Source organism: Antechinus flavipes, chromosome 2 (assembly GCF_016432865.1).
Source record: "Antechinus flavipes isolate AdamAnt ecotype Samford, QLD, Australia chromosome 2, AdamAnt_v2, whole genome shotgun sequence".
In the NCBI taxonomy this organism is placed as follows: domain Eukaryota; kingdom Metazoa; phylum Chordata; class Mammalia; order Dasyuromorphia; family Dasyuridae; genus Antechinus; species Antechinus flavipes.
Genome location: NC_067399.1, coordinates 369,945,561 through 369,972,579, shown reverse-complemented (window position 1 = coordinate 369,972,579; position 27,019 = coordinate 369,945,561). Strand labels below are relative to the sequence as shown.

The 27,019-nt window shown below is 38.3% G+C and overlaps 1 protein-coding gene across 1 annotated transcript in view; it reads left to right on the top strand.

Annotated features, from left to right (window-relative positions):
* The window catches only part of KIF26A (kinesin family member 26A), a 168,535-nt gene that overhangs the window by 57,109 nt on the left and 84,407 nt on the right, over positions 1 to 27,019 (top strand). Inside the window, exon 3 of the mRNA XM_051978274.1 lies at positions 5,658 to 6,146. Coding sequence (XP_051834234.1) covers positions 5,658 to 6,146 — 489 coding nt within the window. The remainder of the gene's footprint in view (positions 1 to 5,657; positions 6,147 to 27,019) is intronic.

Here is a 27,019-nt window from a genome sequence, read left to right as displayed (position 1 = left end):
AGGGGGAAATTTGGAGGGTCAACATTGAAAAATTATCCATGCATGTGTTTTGTAAACAAAAAGCTTTAATTAAAAAAAATTAGAGTTTTACATTCTATCCTTTCCTCTGCTTCCCCCTTCCTGAGATGGTAAGCAATTAGATACATATCGTACATGTGTAATTGTGTAAAACATTTCCATATTAATCATTTTGCACAAGAAATTTCAAATAAAAAAAGGAATGAAAGAAAGTGAAAAATAGCATGCTTTATCTGTGATCAGACAATAAATATATGATTCTTTTTCTGCAGGCAGATAGTATGTTTTATCATTAGTTCTTTGGGATTGTCTTGGATCATTGTATTGGTGAGAATGCTAACTTTTCTTTTTATTAGCTGTGGGATTTGAATTCAGGGCCTCTGAGATGTTCTGTCTATAACATTTTTATTTAGTGTTCTGTTTATGACATTATTATACCTGTTTAGTTCAGAGAAGGCATTGAGAGGTACATGGTAGTTGGAGGGTTGCACTTGGAGTGAAATAAACTGAATTCTTTAAATCCATCCTCAGATACCTGCTAATTGTTATGGGTAATGGAGGTGGGGGCAGGACATTTCTAAATTTTAGTTTCCAAGATGAAGATACTTGGGCTATTTGTCTCACCCAGATGAGAGTAAGGGGAGTTTGAAAAGCTGTGTACAAAGTTGTGTTCTATTTGGCAGAGTCAGGAACAATGTGGGGAAGGAACAGAGAGTCAGATTTGGGTTTTTATGTGGGGAAAACCTTCCTAATGGCTGAACTGCCCACGAGTGGAATGGATTGCCTTGGACATTGCTAATAGGCAGGAGGTGGGATGTTATAAAAGGCTATCTCTGAGGTCTTTCAGGCTGTAGAGTGCTCCAAAATGCCCACCTCTCTTACAGGGTGGGCATCAAATAAGTGTTTGTACGATAATGGTTTTTCTCCCTGCCTTCTCATTTGTCTTCTATAGCCTGAGTTAGATCTGGTGGGCACAGCTCCTAGGATCTATCACTGGACCAATCTCTTAGCCACCCTGAGAGGAGTAGAGGGATACTGGCGGGCCTCTGATCCCAGAACCAGGCTTTGCTCAGAGCCTGCTTTCTACTTCTCTTTCTCTCGGTCATAAAAGTGTGATTGTGACTGGGGACTGGGGAAGGGGAGGGGGAGAGGAGGAGGGACACTCCTCAGAACAATGGAGCAGACTGCCTGCTGTGGAGAGCTGGGGGGAGGGTTGCGATGGGTGTGAGGAGCAGGACCTGCTGCCTTTTAAGCCGGGGCCTAATGGTCTTAACAGGGCATCCGGTATATTTCCTTTCCTCTTCACACCCACCCATTGGCTAGTTGGCTTTGGCCCCCCACTGTGGAAAAGACCTGTAGCTTGCAGCTGGCCCCTAGGGAGTGCTGGGGAGGAGGGCAGCAGCTGGCCAGCCCTGGGCAGCCTGAATTACAGCCTTGGAAAGAGAATTTCTCCCCAACAGGAAGAGATATTTCAATCTTTCTTCCAATACAGTTTATTTCTGGCTCTGACGCCTAGCTGGTGTTTTTCTGACTCTTTTCCAATTAGTGGAAGTAAGAGGAAAAACAGAGGTGGATGGATATATACAGACTTTTGTGGTGTCAAGGAGGGAGGAACCCTGGAGCTGTGGAAAGAGCCCTAGGCTAGGAGTTAGGAGTCCAGGGCTCTGAGGGAAGCTCACTGTGAAGGTGGACAAACAGACAAATTATTATCTCTCTGAGCTCCTGAATCCTGTCTCTAATGCATTCTATATGTGTGGTCTTGGTCAAATCATTTTTAAACTTCTCTAGCTTCAGTTTCCTCATCTGGAAATGTTGGGGTTGGACTACATGGTGCAGAGGAGAGAACTCAGGGTCCCCACCAGGATAACCTGAATTCTTGAGTTCAAATCTAATCTAAGATGCCAGTTGTGTGTCTTTGGACAAGACAAAACTCTGTCTACCTCAATTTCATCATTTGTAGAAATGAGGATAATAATAGTTTCTATCTCTTCCTAGGTTATGAGGATCAAATGGGATAATAATTGGAAAATGTTTCGTACAACGTCTTGCACATAGTAGGTGCTATATTAGGTCAGCTAGTATTATTGTTATTGTTACTATTATTATATTAACTCTAATTTCCCTTCCAGATTTAACTTTACTAAGGGCTCTTTTAGATCTTAGTTTCCTTGTGACAATGTTTCTTCTGGCATTCTGTGTTACAGATATTCTGTGTTACAGATAGATCAAGGTTTCTCTTGGTATGGACATTATTTTTTTCTGTGGTCTAAGATTCCTGAGCAGAAATTATTTCATCCTTTTTATATCTGTATTGACATTTAGCACAGTGCCCAGCAGATAGTAGGTGGTTAATAATTGCTTGTTGATTAATTCTAAAGTCCCTCCCAGGTCTTCCACTCTGGGTTTTTTTTTTTTTTTTTTTTTGGTTTTTGTTTTTTTGTTTTTTTTTTTTGGTTTTAAAGCCTTTCATTCATAGCTTTTCCATTCTGTGAATCTTTGAGGGGCCAGCTTCTTTCTAATGGGAGCTCAGCAAGAAGGTTTCCTTTTGTTAATGAGAGTATATTTCCCAAGGCAGACAGAGGGCTCTGTTTGATCTACCCCTGGCTTTTTGAACTTTGCAAACTTTCTATGGGATAGGAAAGAGGATTTTTAATCAGGACCAGAAGTCCCAGGAAACTTCAAAGGTAACGTTAACTAAGTCCTCAATTCCCATTGAGTAGGGCCCTCTGGGAGATAGTCCAGGGCTCCACCTAAACTTTTAACAAGTCAGGGGTTCACCACCAGGCACCCCTAGCAATTATAGATGAGCTTGAGTTGAGCTGAACTGAATTGTAACTTCCCTTTCATCCTTACACTGGCCAAAGGTTGGAAATTTCTTACTTTTAGAATTTTTATGGAGGCTCTGGGATTGTTTCTGTAGGGAGTTAGAAGACATTCCCAGTTAAATTGTAAATTTGCTGACAATAAGCTAATGCCTTTCCATAGTCTTTGATTCCTTAATCTTAGGAAGAAAAGTATTTCCTTAACAGCTATATTTGAAAACTGTTGGAAAGAGCACAGGGACCAGGAGACCCTTGGCCTACTCCTGATGATTTTGCCAACCATGTGCTAGGATACCACAGAATATAATATTAGTTCTTAAAATAACATCATAGAGCATCTGGTCCATGTCAGATGTCATGGATTTCTTTGGCCATTTTGGGAAATTGATTGACCGTCCCTTGGAACAATTATAATGAAGTACATTTATTAAAAAAAAATTTTTTTTAAAGTTCACAGACCCCAACTTAAGAATCCCTGACCTAGTTGGATTCATTCATTTTACAAATGAGAAACCTTAGATGTAGGGAGGGGAGATGATTTACCTAAATTCACAAAGATTTCAAATTGGCAGCTTTCTAGGGGAGAGGATTGGCTCACTTTTATATTTATATCTAGAACCTAGTACCATTTCTGGCACTTAATAGGTATTTAGCAAATTGGTATTGATTGATGATCAAGTAAATTATCATTTGAGAAGTCCCCTAATCTCTTAAATAAATTCTTGGGCATACTGTGATTTTTGCCCTTAATTTTAATTCTCTGCAGTACATTAAATTGGTCTATTTTATTTTCCAGTTTGACCTTTGGGAGCTAGATTAGTTCTTTTCTATTACTCCCTTTGAGGAACTTGAAGGTTTGGAAAAGAATTGTTGGAGAAAATATTTCCTAGGATTTAGAGTTGAAAGAGACCTTTACAAATTTCTCATCCAAGTCCTCTTCTCCTCCCCCCACCTTTTTTTTTTTTTTTTTTTTTCCTGAGAAGGATGTTGAGGCCCAGATTGGGGAAAACACTTACCCAAGGCCACAAAGATTTACGGCCAGGCCAGAACAAGAGACTGAATTTCCTGACTCTCAAATTAGTGTTTTGTTTTGTTTTACCCCAATTAAACCCAACTGCCTGCCAGAATTTCCTGACAGATAGTATTTCTGAACCCATAACCTCAGAGCCAAACTCTGGCCCCATCACCCTATGCCCCTTACTCCGTCTTGTCAAGCAAATTTGAGTCAGAGAGAATTGGAAGTTATTTGATAGGTATGGTTGTTAAATTGGTTTCTTGGGAATGTAGGTCATTATTACACTTGGCCATGTGAATACCATGTGTTTTTTGTTCAGCCAATTATGTGAGAGTAGCAGAGTCAGGGCTGTAATTGGATTTTTCTGCTAGAAGAAGGGCTAAGCAGAAACATATACATATGTGTGTGGGAGTGTGTGTGTATATACATCTGTCATATACACACATACTTCTACACACATACATATATATATATACACACACATATATATACACATGAAAATATGTGTGTATATATATACACATGTATACATACAACCATCCTTCCATAATCCATATATACTCACACATGAGTCTGTGGACTCACACACACATATACAACTAGGTGGCACAGTGGACAGCGTGCCTTTCTTACAGTCAGAAAGGCTTAGTTCAAGTATGACCTCACATTTACTAGCTGGGTGACTATAGGCAAGTTACTTAAACCCTATGTATCTCAGTTTCCTCATCTGTAAAAGAAGGTGGAGAAGGAAAAAGCAAAACACTCCAATGACTTTGTCAAGGAAACTCCAAATGGGATCATGAAGAGTTGGACACAACTGAAAGATGAATGAATACTTTTTTTTCACCTTTATGTATACTTTTTATTTTGAAATTTACACAAACACTTGCATATATTTGTAAAGTCCAGTTATAAGCACAACTCACATCAACAAGAATAACTGAACAATTAAACAAAATATTTTAGAACATTTTGACAAATCCATAGGTTTCACCAGACTGCCGTAAGTTAAGGACTCTTAGTCTAGATAATCTTAGGAAGGACGTGGGTAAGTTGGAGAACATCTGAGATTCGACCAAGGTGATAGAAGAATCACCTTGGTTAAAGTAACTTAGGATGTTTAGTATGGAGAAAAAAAGACCAAAGGGAGAAATAAATGCTGTCTTCCAGTACTTGAAGGGCTATCATGCTGAAGATCATTTCTGCTTGAAAAAATTCATATTCAGGGTAAATGAATGAAGTTGGAGATGCAGACCTTGCCTGGTAGATGGAAAAACTTGATAGCAACAAGAGTCCTCTTAAAGTGGAATGGGCTAAAAACTGGGTAACCATTTTGTGATATATTATGGGAGGAATTTTATTCAGGTTTAGGTTGTATTTGATGGCCTCTTGGGGCCCTTCCAATTCTAGAATTCTGTGATTGCTCTGAAAGAGGCTCCAAGCCTGCAAATGAAGAACTGGTAATATCATCCTCTCCCCTGGTTGCTGTGGTTTGCTAGAGCCTTAGGTTGTCTGGGAACATGTACAACACAGTCTTGTTAGTGGTTTCCAAAGGACAGTTAATTAAGAACACAAGTGAATGGATAGTTATTAAGGACACACCAAGCCCAGCTATTAAGCTCTGATAATTATTTTCACACTGGGTTCTTAAAAATGAAACATGCATGTAGCTTGTTAACTAGCTGTGGACTGCGGGAGTGTGAGAGGAGCCTTTGTGAGTGGCAGGTCCAGGTGTTTCCCTATCTTTTCCTCTCCTGCCTTCATCAGGACTGATGTTTCTTTGTCTTTCCTCTTCTTTCTAGGACCCAAGAATTTCAGCTTTAATTCTTGACAGACTCCAAGTGCCTGAGTATCTCCAGAGGAATCGATTAGAAGGAGAGAGTCGTTGTGATGTGTGTGCCACACACCTGAACCAGCTTAAGCAAGAAGCCATCCAGATGGTCCAGGTGTCTTCCTGTCACGAGAAGCCTGACCACCTTCATGGTCCTGGGGCCTTGGCCCGCTTGGCATCTCAGAACCTGGCCACCCATTGCTCCTTGGGTGGAGACTTGCCTTTAGCCTCAGGGCAATTAGGGAAGCAGCAAGCTTCCCTGTTCCCTGGGGCAGAGAGGAAAAAAGCTCTGGCATGGCCCCCAGGCTCTGGGGGCTTTCCTAACTCTAGTGTCCAAGTCACTGTGGCTCCCACAGGTCTTGGTGGTGCCTTGAGTTCCGTCACCATCCAAGCTCAGCAGTACCTAGAAGGCATGTGGAGTATCTCCAGAGTGAACAGCTTCCTCCCACCAGCTTGCCTGGTAAGTACTGGTAATTTCTGCCCAAGCCAGACCACGCCCAAGGAAAATCATTTATTTGGTGCCTTAAGCAGTCACCACAGAAAAGATGGTTTAAACCCATGTTTCCTGCAAAATGACATATTTTGTTAACTCTTTCCACATAACTTCATCATGCAGAACAAAGCTCTTACTTTGCTCCTAAGCTAAAATAGACCTAGGCAGGGTCAACAATAGTTTTACATAATACTTGTCCCTCAAAAAAATAATTTTTAGTTTTTGAAAGTTATTAATAAATGTTTATTGACCGACTAACGTGTTGTCTCTATTCTGTTTGGGTAAGACTCCCTTTTCTCTCTCTACATTGTAATATCACTCTGGTTCTTCCAAAAATTGTAATATCCTTTTTTTATCCAATGTCAATACAATTGTCACCGTAAGTTTTTTAACCCTTGCTACAGGTCATATGGGACGAACTTAAAAGCTGCATCTGAATGTGACTCTGGAGCTATTGGTTTACTGGTCCAAAATGAAAGATGGTTTGGGCTTGACCATCTGGTAGAAGTAGGCTGTTTTTGTAGGCTTAGAGAAACTGAATGTATGTTTAGGATGTGGGGCTGTGTATCGCATGTTCTGGACATTAAAAGTAGTCTTTAGTTGGCAGATATTGCAACCCAATAAGGACTTTTCTTGTCTGTGACTAATGCTGCCTTTCTTATATGGGACTGGTAGTGATACTCTGCTATAGATTCTTCATTCAGTTGACTTCTACTTGCATGTCATAAATGCTTTCTTTAAGAGAGTCAGAAGGTGCTAGTCATGACAAGTATTGAAAAACATAACAAAAATTGGAATTGACTGGATCTTAATGGACATTGAAATGACTGGTTATAGATTTCTAATTCATCTCTGAATCAGCCAAAATAAACACCAGATTGAAGGAAGGAAAACAGTGAAAAGACACTATATGAAATTGCAATAGCTCTAATTAGACCTATTCAAACAAGCTGTTGATATTGAAAAAAGAAATTAATCAAGAAAAAAAAACCCTTTGATTCTGATGATTATTAATTTTGAGAGCCAATATGGTGTAGTAGCTGGAGTACCAAACTACAATGAAGAGTGATATGAACTTGAATATAACTTCTGTTATTCTTGGTTTTAAGTTGCTTCAGTCATGTCTGATTCTTTGTGACTCCATTTGGAATTTTCTTGTCAGAGATAGTGGAGTGATTTGTCATTTCCTCCTCCAGCTTATTTTACAGATGAGGAAACTGAGGCAGACAGAATAAAGTGACTTGCTCAGGATCACATAGCTAGTGTATAAGGCTGAATATGAATTAAGGAAAAGGATTCTTAGCCCAGTGCTCTATCCATTCAGCCACCTACCTATTAACTATTTTAGCATATGCAGATCACTTACTTTTCTGAGTCTCAGTTTTCCCATCTGTAAAACAGGTAAAACACCACTCAAAGCTATTGGGAAAGTTAGATGAGATAATGGGCATAAAGTTTATTGTAAACTATAAGGCATTACATATAAATGTCAGTTGTTATTATCATCATTTCCTTGGAAAAAATTTAACTGATGTCAATCAATTGTCATAATAGGGAAGCTCCAAGAATCCAGAATCACTTCAACAAATACAAGCTTGATCTTGCCATATAGAGAGACATTCCAAACAAGAGCCACACCAATTTAGAGCAAATAAATATTCATTTGCTGAACTTTATAGAAGAGAATAACAGAAGAATTTGGGTGCTCTCATTTTACAAAAGTGATATAGTGGCAAAGAAGGGGAAAAAGAATTTACAGAAAGCTTGTTTGTTATGAGATCAAAGTAAACTAGATAATTCCAGATAGAAGAAAAACACAATTCAGTTCAGAAAGTCTTCAGATGTGTCTTTTAGTGGATTACATTGTTGTGTTTGCTTTAAACCCCTGAATTCTATAGGATCTCATCAATAAAACTGATGGCTACTTAAAAGAGATTGGCTATTTATTATGCCATAAAGCAAAAAAGACAAGAAAAGGAAAATATATAAATCATCCAGACTTTGACATGCATTTGGATGAGTAGCTCATTGAATTAGTCTAATAGTGTTAAGATGCCTAAACAGGGATTATACCTGGACAAATTGCACCTAGACAGATCCCCAAATTGAATGAGAATTGGAGAATAGATTTGTTTGAATTTATAAAAGTGAGAATTACTTTTAGTGATCTCAAGAAGCCCTCTGACACAAATATCTGTCTTTTTAGCTAGTTTTTTTTAGGGGTAGTCCCTACATTAGCTAGGGACAATCTCCAAAGAATGATAATTGTAGGTGACCCAGAAAGAAATGAAGAAATGCTCAGTGGATATGAGTATGTAGGCTGTGGCATGTTACCCATGGTAATTTTTATGCAAGAAGTGGCATGAGAAATATCATTAGGAAATAAATGTATAATCACAAAAGAAGATGGGCCAGTTATACAGTAAGAACAAGGAATAAGACATGGACAGCATAGGTATTGCACTGGTACCCAGAGAATGATCAAACACCTCAAAAGAGAAAGACTTTTATATATTGAGATAAATCTGTGGGGAATTTCTGGGAGTACAGGCTGAGAAGGAAAGGGTGGATGGAAGGAGTGTTTACATTGATATGATTATAGGTCTATCAAAATATTGAAATATAAGGTTTTTTTTTTTTTTTTTTGGATGTTGTGGAATTTCACTGGTCTTTCAATCCAGGTTTTTTTTTTCCCCCCAGTAGAATTGTTGCTTAATCACATTTAACTCATTCTCTCACTGATATCTACAAACATTTACATAGATCTACTTTGAAGAGTTAAAAAATCTGGAGAAGACAGAGATGGATATGATTTCTTGTGAAACTCATAGTCTAGAAAGGGAATAAAATTAGGATTCAGATAGCTACAATGAAGACAAGACACAAGAAAAGTTCTGAGTAGAAAATTCCTAATCTAATGCTCTTTAAATAGTTTACATGATTGATCTACCTCTTTTGTCAATCATTCATTTCCTTGCTTTATCTCATGCTATTTCAAAAAAATTAAATTGCATCTTTTAAAAGAAAAAAAATCACTTTATTCCTTCATCCCCCATTGAAAGAAAATGAAAAAAGAAAAAGAAAACTCTAGTAACACTGTACACTGTCAAGTAAAACAAATTTATATATTTTCCTTGTCCACAGAATATATGTTTCAATCTTCTCTATAAGTCTTTCTCTTTATAGTCAGGAGATGGGAAGCATTTCATACTCTTTTTGCATGAAAACTCTCATTCAGGTACATTCTGATGGAAATGCTGAGGCCTAGAGAGAAGTGATTTGTTTTATATGGTATGGTAGTTACTATTAGATCTTCTAATTTAAACTTAAATCTTCTGTTACAAAGCTAGTGCTAGGAAATTACAGAGGAAAGAAGGAACCTGTGTGTATGTGTTTGTACACCAGTCAATAGGCTTGTAGAAATGGATTATAAAAAGGTTGAAACAGCAGAAAATTCCCCATGTGGATCTAAAAAGATGAATAATACAGCAATAAATAGAGATTGCAGGGGGTGAGAACTTTGGGGAGGAAACAGCCTGAGAAAAGACAGGGAGGTAGGATATTGCTGCCTCAGTGCAGGGACTGTTTTTTTTCTGGACTTGACCAGAATATAGCATTTATGCTTGAGTGAATACATTAGAAAAACTATTCTTTTGTCTAGGATATTCATCTTGGGACAAAGGCTATAATGCTGGAAAGAATCTTAGAAATGATTTACAGTCTAAATCCCATATTTTACAGAGGGAAAAATGAAGAGCAGCAGCTCTATCCTCAAGTAATTCTCCCAAGTCAAGGCAATTGAATAAAGTGTGATTGTAGTCAGAGGAGTTAGGTTCAAATCTTGAATCTGATGCTTAGTACCTGAGTGACCAAGTTATTTTATCTCCTTGGGTTTTCCTTCCCTCATCTTTTTAAAATAAAGGCACTGGGCTAGATGTCCTCTGAGGTTTCAGCTCTGGAGCCATGATCCTTAGTGTTCAATACAATAATTGACTAGCTTTGTTTCAGTCTTTCAATGATAATAACAGCTATCATCTGGATCATATTTGAGAGTCATCTCATTTGGGGCAGTTCAGTATTGGGGGAGGGGGAAGCCATGTAAGAGGCATGAAGAGTAGATTTGAGTCTGGACTCCATTATTTATTATCTTCTTGATCTTGAACAAGTCACTTATTTTGGTTTTCTCCTTTGTTGCCCTCAGTTTCTTCATTTTTATGTGAAATCTATGGTTCCACAGATTACCAACTTGTCTATCTTTTCTAGTCCTAGATCTTTGCCAGGGACACTGAGGCTTTAAGTCTAGTTAACTCTTATGGGACAGAGAACTCATCTTTGTTAACTCTACATTGTTCTCTTCCTCGTTTGTAAATTGTGAACAATAATCTATTTATCTTACCTTTTGAGGAAACTCCCCCTCTAATGTTTATCCCCTATGGTTCTCTAATTTATAGTTGGAGAAGTTAAGGACATTTCAGGGTCACACTATTCATATATGTCAGAAGCAGGCCTTCTATTGTTATATGAGACTGCCTCTTTCTAAAGAGCAGTAGTGAGGATTAAATGAGGCAATATGTATAAAGTATCTTATAAATTGTAAAGCGTGATATAATTAAATTCCAGTTGTTTCCATTCCTCCTGACCCAATCCCCTACAACATAATTGTTCCCCATGTCTGGAATGCTCTCTCTCCTCTAAGTCCCAGCTAAAAATCCCACCTTCTTCAGGGAGCCTTCTCCAACCCCTCTTAATTATAGTGTTATCCCTCTTTTAATTATTTCTGATCTATCCTGTGTGTCTCTTATTTTGTATATATGTGTTTGTATGTTGTATGCCCCATTAAATTGTAAGTTCCTTGAGATCAGAGATTGTCTTTTATATCCTTAGAATTTAGTGCAATGACTGGCATAGTAGATTTATTGAACTAAATTTTTTTTATTGAATTGAAAATTAATTAGAAATTGGAAAATGTTTTGAAAATTATTTAGAATTGAATTGAAATGGAATTAGATAGTAAATTCCAAGAATGCAGGACTTAACGACTATGCTTTATTTAAACTTCATTTCTCCCCACTCCTGGGATAGTCCTCTCCCTTTCTCCCACCAGAGAGAGTGCTTAACAAATGTTTGTTGCTGTTGGATTCATCTTCATTCCAGCCCTGGGAAGAAGGGAGGACAGAGATTAGAGATTATAGGATTGCCCATTTAGAGCTGGAAGGAAATTTAGAAACAATCAGATCTCACTCTCTCACTTTAATAATGAGAAAACACTGGGGAAAAAAAAGGATCCTAGAGAAATGGTAAGTGATTTGACCAGCATCACCCAAGTCACACCATCTTTCAGACTGGCAAAATGAGGCTCAGCAATTCCAATGATTTGCTCATCCTGCAGCCTCAGCCTAACAAAAAATCATTAATTTTACAAAGTTAGGTCTAGGCTTTTGAGGCACTTGCCCTCGGGTGTGATAAATGCAAAGAAGAAATAATAGAATATTATATAGAATTATATGATTGGTTAAAGACAGGAATGGCAGAGAAATTACTTTCAGCTTGTGGTAGAAGACAAGTGGAAATTTGGAAGGAAGAATTTCAGGATTTGGAAGATGGGAGGTAATTTAGTTCAAATCAATCTAGTCTAGTTCCTTCATTTTACAAGTGAGCAAACTGATAAGTTAAATATTTTGCTCAAAATCACAAGGTAATTGTGTACTTCAACAGATAAGATAGGGAGAAGTGTCCATTATAAGTCTAAAGGATGGCATAAACAAAGATGCGGATGCTTTTTTTATTCAATTATCTATATTAACTTGGGTAGATTACTTAAATTGTTTGGGCCTTCAACTGTAAAATGAATGGCCTTTAGGGTCTGTTCCAATTGTAAATAGATTATCATTATTGATTTGGAAAGGACTTAGAATCCATTCTTTTGATTCCCTCATTTTATTGTTGAGTAATATGAGATAAAGCTAGAAAAGAAAAAGAGAATAAGAATAGAATTTCCTGATATAGTTGAAAAAGAGTAGTTTTCAAAGGAAGAGTTCTAAGCTATCAACCACATGAAAAAATGCTCCAGATTATTAAAAATGAGAGAAATATAAATTAGACCAACTCTGAGGTTCTCCCTTATACCCAATCATATTGTTAAAGATGACAAAGGAGAAAGATTCTAATTGTTGTAAGGGTTGTGGAAGAATAGGCACATTCATGCATTGTTGATAGAGTTGTGCATTGGTGACAGTCTGCAAAGCAATTTGAAACTTTACCCCCAAAGTCACTAACCTATATTTATATCATTTGGCCCACTACATCCTTAGGAGAGCCAAGAAAAAAGAAAAAGACCTATAAATACAAAAATAATTATAGCAGCTCTTTTTGTAATGACAAAGAATTGAAAACTATGGAGGTTTCCATCAGCTAGCAAAATTTGAACAAATTATGGTTTATGAATGTAATGGAATATCATTTCATGTTAAAGGGCAGTTGGAGAAACTTGAAGTTTGTAAGAATGTTTATAGAGTGAAGGGGCAGAGAGGTAGCATAGTAGATAGATTGCTGACCTAGAATTAAAAAGACTCCCTAAGTCTTGAATCTGGCTTCAGATATTTACTAATTGTGAAAGCTTCAGTAAGTCACTAAACCCTGCTTTTCTCAGTTTCTTCACCTATAAAATGAGCTGGAGAAGGACATGGCAAACCACTCCAGTATCTTTGCTAAGATGGAAATTAGTCAAATGGAAATAGTCAGTCAGATATGATTGAAAAATGACTCCACAACAATGTAGAGCAAAGGAACCAGAACCAGGTTAACAATGAAATAATAATTTTAAGGCTCAATGATAAAGTATGCTACACCCCTCCTAACAAGGAGATGATAGATTGAAGTTGCAGAAAGAGACATCAATTATGGATAGGACCAATGTGGACATTTGCTTTTCTTGGCTATACATATTTGTTCCAAGTGTTTTCTTTTTTCTTTTTCTTTTTTCCCCAGTGAGGGTAGATGAAAGTCTTCCTCTTATGCCCTAAAAAGAAAAAAGGCCAGAACAATCTCATACAATAGGACAGCTTTGAAAGTTACATGTTGAATTTATTATATACTTAAAAATGAAAACTAAACTTTACCCGATAGGCATTTGTTATTTCATGTATTGTCTGCTGTTTCTCTTTCTGTTCTGCAATATCTATGGAAGTGTTGATTTTATTGGGTGTTTGTTAAATTCAGAATAAAAATAAAAATAAACCTAGAAAAGAAAGAAAAACCAGGATGGGTGAGGGGGGAAACCACATTGTAGAGGTTCTTCAGTATTAGGTTATTGGAAATATTCCTTTCCCACTTCCTTGAGATTTTATTTGACCTATTATTATCCTTCCCCTTCCTCTCCTACTTTAATCATTGATATTGATAGAGAGCTAGGAAGCTGCACGATATCTTTGTGTTGAAATTCAAAACAAGGGAGAGAGAATTGAGATTTTGTTTGTGTTCTCACATGCTGCTAAACATTCCCTAAAATGACGCTTTGATTGGAGAAGGCAGGATTAGATTAGGGTCCCTGATGAATAAAGTCATAAGGCATGGATTATGGTTTTCATGGAAAGACATAATGTGGTCTTTTAAGCTTTCTTCTTCTTCCCTATGCTGTTTTACAGGAGCTACTGACTTTATTTCAGCTTGTGTTGGTATGTGTGTTATGTGTGTGTATGTGGGGGTGTGTGGGGGGGGAGAGTTGGAAAAGAGATCGGATAATGGATTTATAATTAGAGAACAGTCACAGTAATCAATGATGGTATTATTAAGGATATAAATAGAACTTTAAGCCTCAGATGAGGTAATTTCCTGCTATGTCCAGGGATCAATAATTAGAACTAGCCCTGGAATGTTAAAATACCTCTCTGAAGACTTTAGAATTAAATACTTTGGTGCAGACAGCCCCATGAATCTCCCTTTCTTCATTGTATTGTCCATAAACAGTTGTATGTTTATTTTATTACTAACAAGGGTAATAGAAAATAGGTTTTTGGTGGTGGGGAGACCTGTGATTCAGGGTCTCTTTCTGAGAATAGGGGAGCTATTGAGATGCCAATGTGGTTTGTCCTAATGGACAAATTCATCTTTTCTAATAAGAACAATCAATGATAATGATGACAGTGAGTGCAATAGTGACATGCATTTTTAATAAAGATTTAAGGTTTACAAAGTACTTTCCTCACAATAATAATGTTGTTTTAAAAAAATGACTCTGTGGATCATACAAGAAATGACTTCTCTCCTTGGGGAAAAACAGGGTTGGGTTAAGACCACTGGTGAATAAGTCATATTCTTATTTCTCCTGTGGAGGGAAGGCTACCAGTCTCCTCATCTCTGTTTTTGTAGAGAAGAAAACTGAGACTCAGAGTTATTGGTGTGACTTGACGTAATAGAAAAGAACATTTAGATTTGAATCCCTAGCTCCCTACTAATTAGCTGAGTCATTAACCTCTCTGGGTCTCCTCCTCACCTGTGAAGTCTTCTCTAAGGTTTCTTTGAGTTCTAAATGCCTTGTCTAGAGAAACAGTGAAGGGAAGTAGATAGAAGGTGAGCTTCCATAGATTGCCCACCTGTGTGGGTCAGTAATCTGCATGGATAATTCTGCACAGTGGGTGAAATCATAGGTTTGGCTGGACCCCCCCCAAAAAACAAAAAGTCTTGCCCCAGGGCACCCATCTAGTAGGTGTTGAAGGGGGGATAATAGCAGTTCACAATTGTATTATGCTTTATAGTTACAAAGCACTGTACAGACATGATCTCATTTAATTTTGATAATAGCTTTGGTGTTCTGGGGGCCTTTCTCCATAGGAAGCCCAGGGAAACAGAGAGATCCAAATTCATTCATTCATCCAACAAATATTTGACTTCCTACTGTGTGGGTCCTCTATTGACATTCTCCTCTGCTGTCTCGCCATGCATGACATGGAGGTGAATTTGGATCTTCTAAGTTAAATTCTAGCCACTATAATATGGGGTCCTCAAACTTTTTAAATAGGGGGCCAGTTCACTGTCCCTCAGACTGTTGGAGGGCCGGACTATAGTAAAAACAAAAACTTCGTTTTGTGGGCCTTCAAATAAAGAAATTTCATAGCCCTGGGTGAGGGGGATAAACGTCCTCAGCTTCCACATCTGGCCTGGGCCATAGTTTGAGGACCCCTGAGATAGAGCTCTGGGCCTGGAATCAGGAAGCCCTGAGTCTGACCTCAGATACCTACTATCTGGGTTACTTTGGTGAGACATTTAGCCTTGGTTTGCCTCAGTTTCCTCATCTGTGCAGTGGGGATAATAATAGCACCTACCTCCTAAGGGTTGTTGTGAAGATCAAATGAAATAGAATTTGTAAAGTGTTTTGCAAAACCCTGAAGCACTACTTAAATGCTAACTATTAGGCTGAGGAGTATAGGCCCAGACATGAAAGGGATGCTTGTATTTTTCTGAGTACACATCTGGCTAAGTATGGAGAGGCTCTCTTTTATAAGGTTGCTTACCAGGAGATTGATGTTTTTGGCCACAGCCACTCATGGAGAACAATCAGTGCAACATTTAAAAAAAAAAACATTTATTAAGCACCTACTATGTGCCAGTCAGAGGAGATATATGTGTGTATGTGCCTGCATGCTTAGCAGGAGCACACAGATTCTAGACCTGAAGCGGTCTAGGTAACCCCCACCCAGTTTGGGGGTTAGACTCATTGGTCTTGGTGATATCCTGGGGAGAGACCTGATGAAGGGATTAATTTACTGGCCCTTCTTCCCTGGCAAGGAATGTCTGCTCTAGATCCTAATCCTGATGTTGATTGCTTATTATCCCCTGGATTAGAGGGTGGATTAAGTCTGTGTAAATGGTTCTGTTGGCCAGAGACTGGTCTGAGTGTCAGCCTGCTGAGTTGAATTGAGCCTTTAGAGAGTAATAGGACGTCAAAAGTCAAGGACAGATAGGAGAGAGAATAGAAAGAGCAAAGTCGTGGGAATGGGAGCACTGTATTCAGAGAATATAGTCTTGTAGAAAATGTTGTTGGAAGAGGCTTGTATTAAAAAGAACATCTCCATTCCATCTTCTGTAACTATGTCACTTTGATTATCTAAGTCCCTTTCTCTTTCAGGGACCTAATTGGGGGTGGGAGAAGGGAAGGATGAATTTGAGGGAAGAGTTAGACTGGAAAGTTTCTAGGAATCCTGTGGTTCTATGATTCCAAGACTCTTCTAATTGTCATTCTATGTTCTGTGATTCTTAAGAACTCATTTCTGCTCTGCCATTTTATGTTCTGGATTCACAAAGCCCCTCCCATCTCAGACACTGTGTTTTATGTTCTAAGACCCCTCCCTTCTCTTACATTCTATGTTCTGTGATCCTAAAACTGACTATTCTATGTTCTAAGATCCTTTTCTATTCTCACAGTCTGTGTTCTAGGTTTCTAAGGGTACTTCCAGCTCTAATGTTCCATGTTCAAAGACTCCTTCCTATTCTCACACTCTGTGTTCTAGCTTTCTAGCTCTGACATTTTTTATTCTCTATTTTGCTTTTAAAGCCTTTCCAAACCTGACCCCTTCCTACCTTTCTGCTCTAATTACATTTTACTCCCAACTGATCTTGTTCCTTTCACTAGATACTCCATTTCCCAATCCCATCTTTCCCTCCTGACCTGCAACTTGTGACTTCTCTAGCTTTTTTCCTCTCTCAGCTAAAATTTCACCTTATATAAGACTTTCCCAGTTCTTTTTAATATTAATGCCTTTTTCTCCTCTATCTTGTCTGTAAGTTGATGTTTGCTTATTTTCCCCTCTCTCTTCTTAGATAAGTGAGGACTGGGTTTTTGCCTTTATCTCCAGAGATTAGCACAGAGCTTGGCACATTGTTATTGTTCAGTCATTAGTCACGTCCTACTTTTAGTGATCCTATGGACCATACTGTTCTTGGGGTTTTCTTGACAAAGATATTGAAATGGTTTTCCATTTCCTTCTCCAGTGGATTAAGGTGAACAGATAAGTGACTTGATCAGGATTACACAGCTAATAAGTGACTGAGGCTGTTTTTAAATTCCGTTCACTCCAGGTCTAGGGCTCTATCCATTGAGCCACCTAGCTGCCTCAAATACTTGTTTTGACTTTATTTGACTTCTGTGATTTAAGACCCATTTCAGCTTTGACTTTTTCATTTTTGTTTTATGATTCTAAAGCCCCCAGCTCTGATATCCTATGAATCTGAGTTTGTAAAGACAGAAATATTTTTGGAGTGCATTTTGTGACTGGGAGGAGTTTGGGGGTTGCCCAAGCAGCTGTTTCAGCCATAGGGCCAGGTGTTCATCCCTGGGGTCTCTGTGGGAGGTTTACAATAGGGGCAGCTCAAAAACTACTAGTACTCAAACAGGGATCATCTATCCAGCAGTGCCTTGTTTAAAAAAAAAAAAAAAAGTCTGGGATTGCTTAAAGTTGATCCCCTCCCCCACCTTCTCCTCCTCTTTCATGTTCCTTGTCTTATATGGCACCAGGTGGAAGCTGGAGGGAGGCAACAGAGTTCCAGCTTGTGAAAAACTCCATTTTCACTGGTTTGTGAAATTCTTCTTGGTGGGTTTCCAACATCTGTTTTCTTCAGTGCAATAACAGGGGAAAGAGAGCCTCCCAATTTCCTCAAATGGGTAAACAGTTCCTTTTCTTTTTTGATTAAAGGGATGGCTAACATGAGATGAGAAGAGGTTAGTGCTCAGTTCACAGAAGCATGTTTTAAAAACATTTAAAAGAAATTCAGCATTCAACTTTCCATACTAATGGCTAATCCTAGAATGTCCAAGATGGAATTGCCTTTGGGGACTGTTTATTCTAGTTCCCTATTATTGTAGTGGAAAGAACATTAGACTCAAAGGCAGAAATTCTAGATTTAAATCCCTATTCTTGCCATTTATTAGCTTTGCAATGTAGAGTTTGGCCTGGCATCAGGAAGACCTGAGTTCAGGCCACTTTCTAGTGGTATGACCCTGTTGGGCTCAGTTTCCTTATCTGTAAAATGAGCTGGAAAAGGAAATGGCAAACCACACCAGTATCTTTGCCAAGAAAACCTCAAATGGGGTCATGGAGAGTCTCACATAACCAAAAAACTACCGAATAAATAATCTCCAGCAGGTCACTTTACTTCTCATCCTCAAATTCATCATCTGTAAAATGATATTGTTATCTAACACCCCTTCTTGTATCATTATTCAATATTCCAAAATCTAGATTCCTCCTAGCTCTGCTGTTTTGTGTTTTATTTCTTAGGGGATAAAAATGTAAATTATGGCTGAGAACAGTAGATCTGGATTTATATGGACCAATCTCAATCTTGAGGACTTTTCAGTAGCAGTCATTTTAGGTTCCTGCTCCATCCAGTTTTGATGGAGAATTTCTCCCTCAAAATCTCCCATTTCTCCTGGGAACATCCTAAGGATCAGGATCTGTTTTCTACCTTTCTTTGTATCCCTCATAGCACAGAGCCTGGTACATTATAGATGCTTAATAAATATGTGATTCCCGTTTCTCTGCATATAAGCTCATAGCTCTCATGAAAGACTATAATTCTTCAAAACTTAGGTACAGAATAAATAGTAGACAATTTCAAACCTTGGTTCAGCCAAGACATATCTATTTTGCTATTGGAATGTCTTATCTAGAGTTTGTTTGTTTGTTTTTAAGCAGATTTTCCTTCCTAACTGGGCTTGGCTTAGGGTGTTATCTAGAATCTTTTGAGGGCAGTTGTCTATGAGCCAAAGATGGGCTGGACCTGGGGCATATTAAGTGTTAGTGATTATCCAGCTAAATACTGGGAAGAGAATATAGGCACATGATATGGATCACTGAGAATCAACTCCTCCCTGCTGGCCCATGATCTTCAAGGAAATGTGCTTTTTTCAGTTTCTTCCTGTCCCAACTGAGAAATAGTTGAAATAACCCAAAAGCAAATGTAGTAGACCTATTAGCTGGGGGACACTTGCCTAGTGACCTCAACTGACAGAGCTAGCTTCAAGTCCCACAAGGAAAAGAAAGATGTATCTGAGATTATAAGGTTCTTATATTGTTTTTTGGTCATATTCTCTCTATAACCCATTTGGGGATTTTTTTGGCAGAGATACTTGAGTGATTTGTCATTTCCTTTTTCAGCTCATTTTTACAGATGAAGAAATTGAGACAAATAGGGCTAAGTGCCTTGCTCAGGGTCACACAGCTAGTGTCTTAAGGCAAAATTTGAGCTCAGGCATTGTTTCAATTGAACCATCTAACTGCCCTAAAGTTCCTATACTTTGTTCTTTGGAGAAATCTCCGGCTTTCTCTTTAAGCCTATTGAATCTAATTCTCCATAAGATTCTAGATAGATTTAAGGTTTGTTTTCCAATCTTAGGACAATTTAAGAGAGAGTAAGGCTGTTACTGATGGGTAAATTGAGGGCAGCAGAAAGTGACAGTTAATAGCTTGATAGTGAAGGAGGAGACAAAAATACTATAAAAATATATAAAAAACCTCAGAAGCATCACTACCTAGGGAAATTCAGTGTAGGAGTAAATAGTCCCATGAACCTCACTGGGCTCTAAAGGCATTCTTGTTTTACTGCTTAATATAATAACTGATACTTATAATGATAAAAGCACTTAGAGACGCTTCTCCCTCCCCAGTTTTATAAATGGGAAAATAAGAGGAGAAAAAAAAAAGGAAGTGAGTTGTGCACTTGATAAGTAGCTGGACTGGATTTTCAAATGAAGACTTCTGTGTTTAAATCTAGATCTGTTATCTTTGTTCTATTTATCTATCAATGATTGGCAGTGGGAAGGGGTAGCTAGGTCGAGCAGTGGATAGAGAGAGTGGATAGCAATGCTGGTCCTGGGGTCAGGAAAACTCATCTCCTTGAGTTCAAGTTCACCCTCATACATTTCCTAGCTGTGTGATCTTGGGCAAGTCATTTACCCATTTGACTCAGTTTCCTCATCTATAAAATGAACTGGAGGAGTAAATGGCAAATCACTCCACTATCTCTGCCAGGGATTGAACAATAACAGGTTTTTGAGCCATCAAGGAATGGTTAAATGATATTCAGTAACCTCTATTTTAAAAGACAAAAATTTGTGTGCTTTATTCTGGAAAGGTTTTCATCTCAAATGGTTAAAATTGGAAATAATTTTTATATTTAAGAAATTCAGCTTTAGTTATCTGGAAATTCACTTATGTGAAATACCTTCATCCTAGATGATTCTTTGGAAGTACCAAATATTCTGAGCAAGGTATATGATATTTTATGGTGTCAAATGATTGTTGCAATGATTGGCAAGTGATCATGATGAGCAAATAAGTTATAGAAATCTAAGTCCTTAGAGGAGATGGTTCTGTTAACATCATTGTCAGTGAATGTAATTTATTTCTGAATTTAGTTTCACTCTATGTGACATTATTGACTTCATATCTAAACAATTCTATTCTCTTATGAATGGTTAGCCATTTTATTAGATTTTTGTACATAGTTTCTGGTTCCTAGTTTCAAGCACAATCACATCATTTATTTTTTAAAAGAAGCATTCCCTCATTTTGAATGAGGCAGTTCTAGAAAGAGGCAGGTGGCAGAAGAGAAGAATCACTGGACTTTGATTTTGAGACTTGGAATCTTTCTTATTTTATCTTGCAGAGAGCCTTTTCTTTCTCTAGACCTCAGTACTCCCCAATGCCTCTACCTGAGATCTCTCATCATTATAGGATTACCATATTACTCTAATGGAATTTATGTACCAGGAGGTGCAACCAGGCTGGGCAACTTTGCTTATGGGTCTTGGAATAGACATTATGTCCGTTTCTATGGACCCACTTAGTTAAGTGTGCAGAACCTAATCTCTTAAGGAGTACAACCAATGGTCATGAACATTTCTGGCCACAATCATTCATGAAAGCTATCTTCTAAAAAAAAAAAAATAGGGGGAGATGAGTAGTTAGATGGCACAGAGAACTGGTCCTGAAATTAGGATAACCTAAATTCAAATATGTCCTCAGATGCTTACCTATTGTGTGATCCTAGGCAAGTCACTTAACCCTAATTGCTTTCACAAATAAATGGAAAAAAATTAATAAAAATAGGGAATGGCTACCTCAAACTACATTGATAAGAGGACATAATCATGGACATTAAACTGTTTCTTTTGAAGAAATGAGGTTAAAAAATATAATGTGGAAGGGGCCTCTGTATTTGTAGTCAGAATACAAAATTTAAAATTGGAAGGGGCCTTAGTGATCATTATCTCCATTTTACAGATGGGGATAATGAAGCTGAGGTTGAAGGAGTATAAGAGAATCATCTCTTTGATCTAATTTTAAGTCCTGTGATCGCAAAAGATGTTTTTTGGCACTCATATTTGAGGCTTCTAAGGTTCCTGTCATTTCTGAGGGCAGCTCTCTTCATGGGGTCTGTGCCAAAGCCAAGGTTAAATTGACTAGAGGTGATTCTTGTTACAATTTTGTAGCTTCTGGCTATAAAATGTGCGCCGTGGTGAATTTGTTATAAACTGCCTAGTTTCCTCCTTATGGGCCCCTGCGGAAGTTCTGATGTGTAGATCCCAGATGCGGCTCTCTTCTGATGGACAGCCTGGTCCCTTTATGTGACACTGGCCAGGCCAGGAGGGGGCCTGTTTCAGGGCTCACCAGCCTTGGAGGGAAGGAGGGTTTATTGAACATGCCCGTGCCATCTGCTGCCATTAACAGAGGCAGGTGAGAAAGCTTTAGTCTTACTCTGACATTGGCAACAGGATTTCTTGGGATTTTTTGTCAGTGACACTAAGCTGAACAGACATATTTTTTGATGGAGAATAGACTCAGCTTTGATTCCCTTACACTTGGTTGGGTACTGGGAGAATTAAAAAAAAAATCAATACATTTTGAGAAGGAATGTGTTAGGAGGAGTTTTAGGTTTAGAAGGAGACTTGGTTTCAAATCTAAGCAAGGAAACTTTCTAAACTCTGTGTTCATGGATGGATAATTTGCCCCATCTGAGTTTCAGTTTATCTGTAAAATAGAGATAACACTTAAAAAGAAATGACTCTGTGCAAAGAGTACAAGGAGGACTGGCCTTGAAGTCCAAGAAAACTGAATTAAAGTCCAGTCTCTGAAACATACTCAATATGTGACTCTGGGTAAATCATCTAAGCTCTTAGTGCCCTAGGTAATAATCTTCATTGGTGGAAGGCATTGCTACATTAGAAGTTCCATAACTGATATTCCCCTTCCTTCTCTAAGATGACTTAAATACCTATATTTAGGCTTATTTGGAAGAAAGCACTTTATAAACTTTAAAGCACTATATGAGTATAAGGTATTGCTATTCTATCAATCCATAAATATTTATTAAGCATCTACTATATGACAAGTACTGGCTAGACCCTGAGAGTATAAAAATGAATGGGAGACATGCCTCCAAAGAGTTTGCTTTCAATAGGGAAACAAATAACACACATACATAAACACATATGCATACATATGTGTATATATAAGTGGATAGGGCACTGGTCCTGAAATCAGGAGGACCTGAGTTCGAATTTGGCCTCAGACATTTGATATATACTAGCTGTGTGACCCTGTGCAAGTCATCCAATCCAATTACCTCCCCCCTCAAAAAAAGAAAAAAAAGGAAAGTTGCTTACTGATGGATGCTGTATCTGCTGTGTGAGCTTAGTAAAAAGTGGAAAGGTTTATTCCCAGAGAACTGCCTGCTGGGTAATGACAATTTTGGGTCCCCCCCTCAAAAAAAAATCCCCAAAGAAACTATGAACTCTCTGCTAAGGCTATCTGAGGAAGGTCTGATTATATCAATGAAAAGAGGACATTCATATTTTCAAATAGAATGTGAGTCCCTTGAGGGCAGGGGTAGTTTTGGTTTTCTTCTTTGTATTCTCAGCTGACTGGTACATAGGTCCTTTGATGAATTCTAGTTGAATGGAACTCAATTATTATGATAAAAATTAGAATAGGAACTATCCAAATGAATCATGTCATATAAAAAAAAAGAAATCTTATTTATTTTTCCCCCTCTCTTCATACTTTTACTTAAGTTGCTCCTTTGTGAAGCTGCTCTCAGTTTTTTGTTTTTAGAAACCTTTCATTTCCTGTCTCATCCTCTCATCCCCCATCCTGACTCCCTGCAAGACTTCCCCTGTTCCCTCTCCCCTTGCCTTCCCTTTCCCCTAACTCTCCCTGCTCTGGGTCTCTTTCCTTCCAATTTGCTTCTTCTGTACCGCCCAGTTCCAGTTTTTGTGCAGGGTTTGGCTGTCGCTAGTCCATTAGATGGAGCAGAGAAATACCTGCAGTGGCTGCAGAAGAGCTTTGTGGACCAGAAGAGACAGGTCAGTTTCCAGGGACTGGAGCACATCCAGGAAAACAAGACACATTTGGCTGGGCAAGGAAGTGGATGAAGCTGGCAACATGCCCCAGCAGCCATGGGCTTGGTTTGGATGGCCCAGCAACAACCATGATGGCTTGTGCACATGCTCAGTATTGTTCAGGAAACAGGATTCCCCATGTCTCCCATCTCCAAGGAGAAGTCCTGAGTGCTCAGGGATTGGGAAGGAAAGATGGGCCGGGTAGGGGGTTATTTAGCTTGATGGAGTCTAGCAGATTATTCTTTTGTTAAATTCTGCAATTCTAGCCTGAATCTCCAAGCCTAGCAGAGATTCTGCTGTGAGTGGGGTAAGACAGAAATAAAGACTTACGCTCTGCCTTCAGGGAGCTCCCATTCTGGCTAGAGAGACAGTTTTCATAGACAGAAAACAGAAAAACGCATCCTGTGATTTATGAAATGGTCATAATAAATACCTACAGTATGTACCTCATGTTGCAAATGATTCCATGTTCTGAGATAAGGTTTCTTCTAATTCTGATGTTCTATGATTCAGTGAGTAGGCAATGAAAGGGAAGGATCACTTGACATTTTTCTTTTTCTTTTTCTTTTTTTTTTTTTAAAACAGGATAGTGAGATAAAGGACACCAAATTTGGTCAAATGTATGATGTGGACTGGGTGACAGGTTGCACTTCTATCAGACAGCAGGCTTCCTGCTCCTATGCCCTCAGGATGGGGTCCATTAAGTTCTGTGTAACAAAGGAACTTTGTGGAAAGCAGTCAAATGTGGAGGGCCTCCCTGGTCTGTCCCTGGGAAAGGCAGGTATAAAAAGTGATATACAGTGTACCAGGATTTAAAGTTTGCAGGCATCCCAGGGAGCGTGTAATTGCTTCTGTCCTTCATTACAAGACTGTCTCCCTTTCTGAAATTTATTTTAGCTAATTAGTGGGAAATGTCAGAGTAGTATTTCAGGTGACGGGAACATCATATATTATCATACATGGCACAATTAAGGCTCTGACAAATATTTATTGTGGTGTCTCCTCTAATTACACCCTTTTGTGCTCTGGGATGGACAGCCTGGCTGCTCTGTGCATTGGGGTTTCTTGGCCTTGGAATTTGGAACCTCCAGCCAATCTCAACCATAGGGTTGCCTGAGTTTTTGGTAACTTTGTCCAGAGAGAATCAGGGAGCTGGGAAACCTTGTGGCTGTTTCCAGGCAGTGAATTTTAGGTGATGACCTGAATGAAGGAACATAGGTAGTTATACTTTCCAAGTCACTCAATCTATCCATTTATAGATACTTTAGAATCATTTAGGACAGGAAGGAAAAGTCACAGATCAGCTTAGTAATCATTCAGAAGTTAAGAGAGCACTAGATTGGGAATCCTATGAGCAGAATAGATCTATGGTACTATAGAAATAGTTAGATGCTCAGATCTATTACAAACGAGCCCCTACTACTGTTTATTTTACCAGATCAAACCCGATGAGTTTGAATTCAAAGTAAAGACATTTAATGAAATGGTGTAGTAAAAATGGGAAACTAAATTAGGGAATAAACACTTTTAAACCCATCCCCAAGTCACTGTTAATACCCTACATATTTTCTGGACAGGTCTTATTTTAGCCCCATTTGAACATTGAGGCAGGAGGGATACAGACTATTATATCATAATTATGATAAAGAGGTTAAAAACAAAGTGCCAGTTTGAGTCTGAGGGATGGGATTATTAACAAAGTAGTAAATCAGAGAAAGCTTTCTTTGGGTGATATCTTTTGATTTAGGTTTTAAAAGATGAATTCCAATGGTGAAAAGGGGAAAACATTATAGGTGTAGGGATTATTATGAGCAAAAAGGCATGGAGACTGACAGTATATGCTTTATTTGGGGGACAAAAATAGGTTTTTTTGAAGTATAGAATTTATGGATTGGAATCATGAGATAAAAACAGGAAGGCAAAGGAATACTATATAATAATAATAATATAAAGTGCTTTACAAACCTTATCTCCTTTTATCTTCACAACAATTCTGGAAGGTAGTAACTATTAGTATAATTCTCATTTTCTGAACAGCAGAAAAGTTAAATGATTTGGCCAGAGTTATCCAGTCTAGTACTTTTTCTATTGTGTCACATCACGTCCTCATTATTACTATTATAGGGGGCTTTTGAATGCCAGGCAGAGGAGTTTGAGCTTTATTTCTATAGCACTTTAAATAACATTGACAAAGCACTTTCTTTATAACAACCTCGAGAGGTAGACAGTATATGATGATGATGAGGCAGTCTCATTTTGAAAATGAGAAAACAAGTGTCAAGGATGTGACTTTCTTATCAGAAATAAAACTTGAATTTGAGTTTCCTAATGCCAAGCCCAGCATTCATTCTATCAACTTTGGCAATAGGGGGTCACAGAAATTTTATTATCTGGTTACTCTGTGCCAGGAACCATATGGGACACCAGGAGATATAAGTCACGATCCCTTATAGTCTGGCTGAAGAAACAAGACAAATCCATATTCAAATACAAATCACAGTAGAAGGCTATATATTATAAAGACAAAATTTGAGGCATAAACCAAACATGTATCCTGTAGGACGTCTTTCTTGTGGGTTCTATAAAGATAGGCAACATTATGAAATTTTCATTCAAGTTCTCCACCCTTCTCTAGCCTGAAAAGCTATGCATTGAGTTTCCCTGGGGAAGATGCTGCAGAATGAAGAGGCAGCCACTTCTATTTGGTTAGCTCTCTCCCAGCAAAATGGTCACCTGGATGACTAATCATTGAGAACAAAGGATGTGGCAAAGGAGCCAGATGCAGGTATCCTCATCTCTTTGCTCTACTGGGCTGCCTCATTTTCAATGGGCATCACGGAGAGAGAGGGTCTTCCAGAGAGGGGAGCATGAGCAAACCTCTGGCTATCTTCATGCTGTAGCACATACCCTTCTGTCTTCCATTCTTGCTTTGCCAACATTAGGCTGTAGAACCAGTGTCTTTTATGAATTATATATCTCTGCTTATATTAGGCAAAGTGCAAATTGATTTAAACAAAACTTATTTAAGTACTTATAATATGTAATATTCTGTACTAGGTACTAGCTTATTCAAAGTTGTAAAATATAGTTCCTTAGGTAGTTTATAGGCTATTGAAGATGGGGTTACACACACATATTGATAAATATGCTTTAAGAGAGTGTGGTGGGGATAGGAAATAGGTAAAGTGCTATAGAATTAAAAGTATGATTCCTTTCAACTGATGGATTCAAAGGAGACTTCTTGTAGGTAGCAGTACCTGAACTGGGCTTTGAAGGAAGAGAAGGGTTTTGGTAGGAGATGAGTAAGGAATAATTTTCCAGCCATGGAGAATGGAGGAAATGGTTGGAAGAGAGTAGGATACAAAGAGCAGCAAGAACACAGAGCACATGAAAGGGTGTAATGGGACATAAGACTGAAGAGGATAGTTGGGATGAAATTATGAAA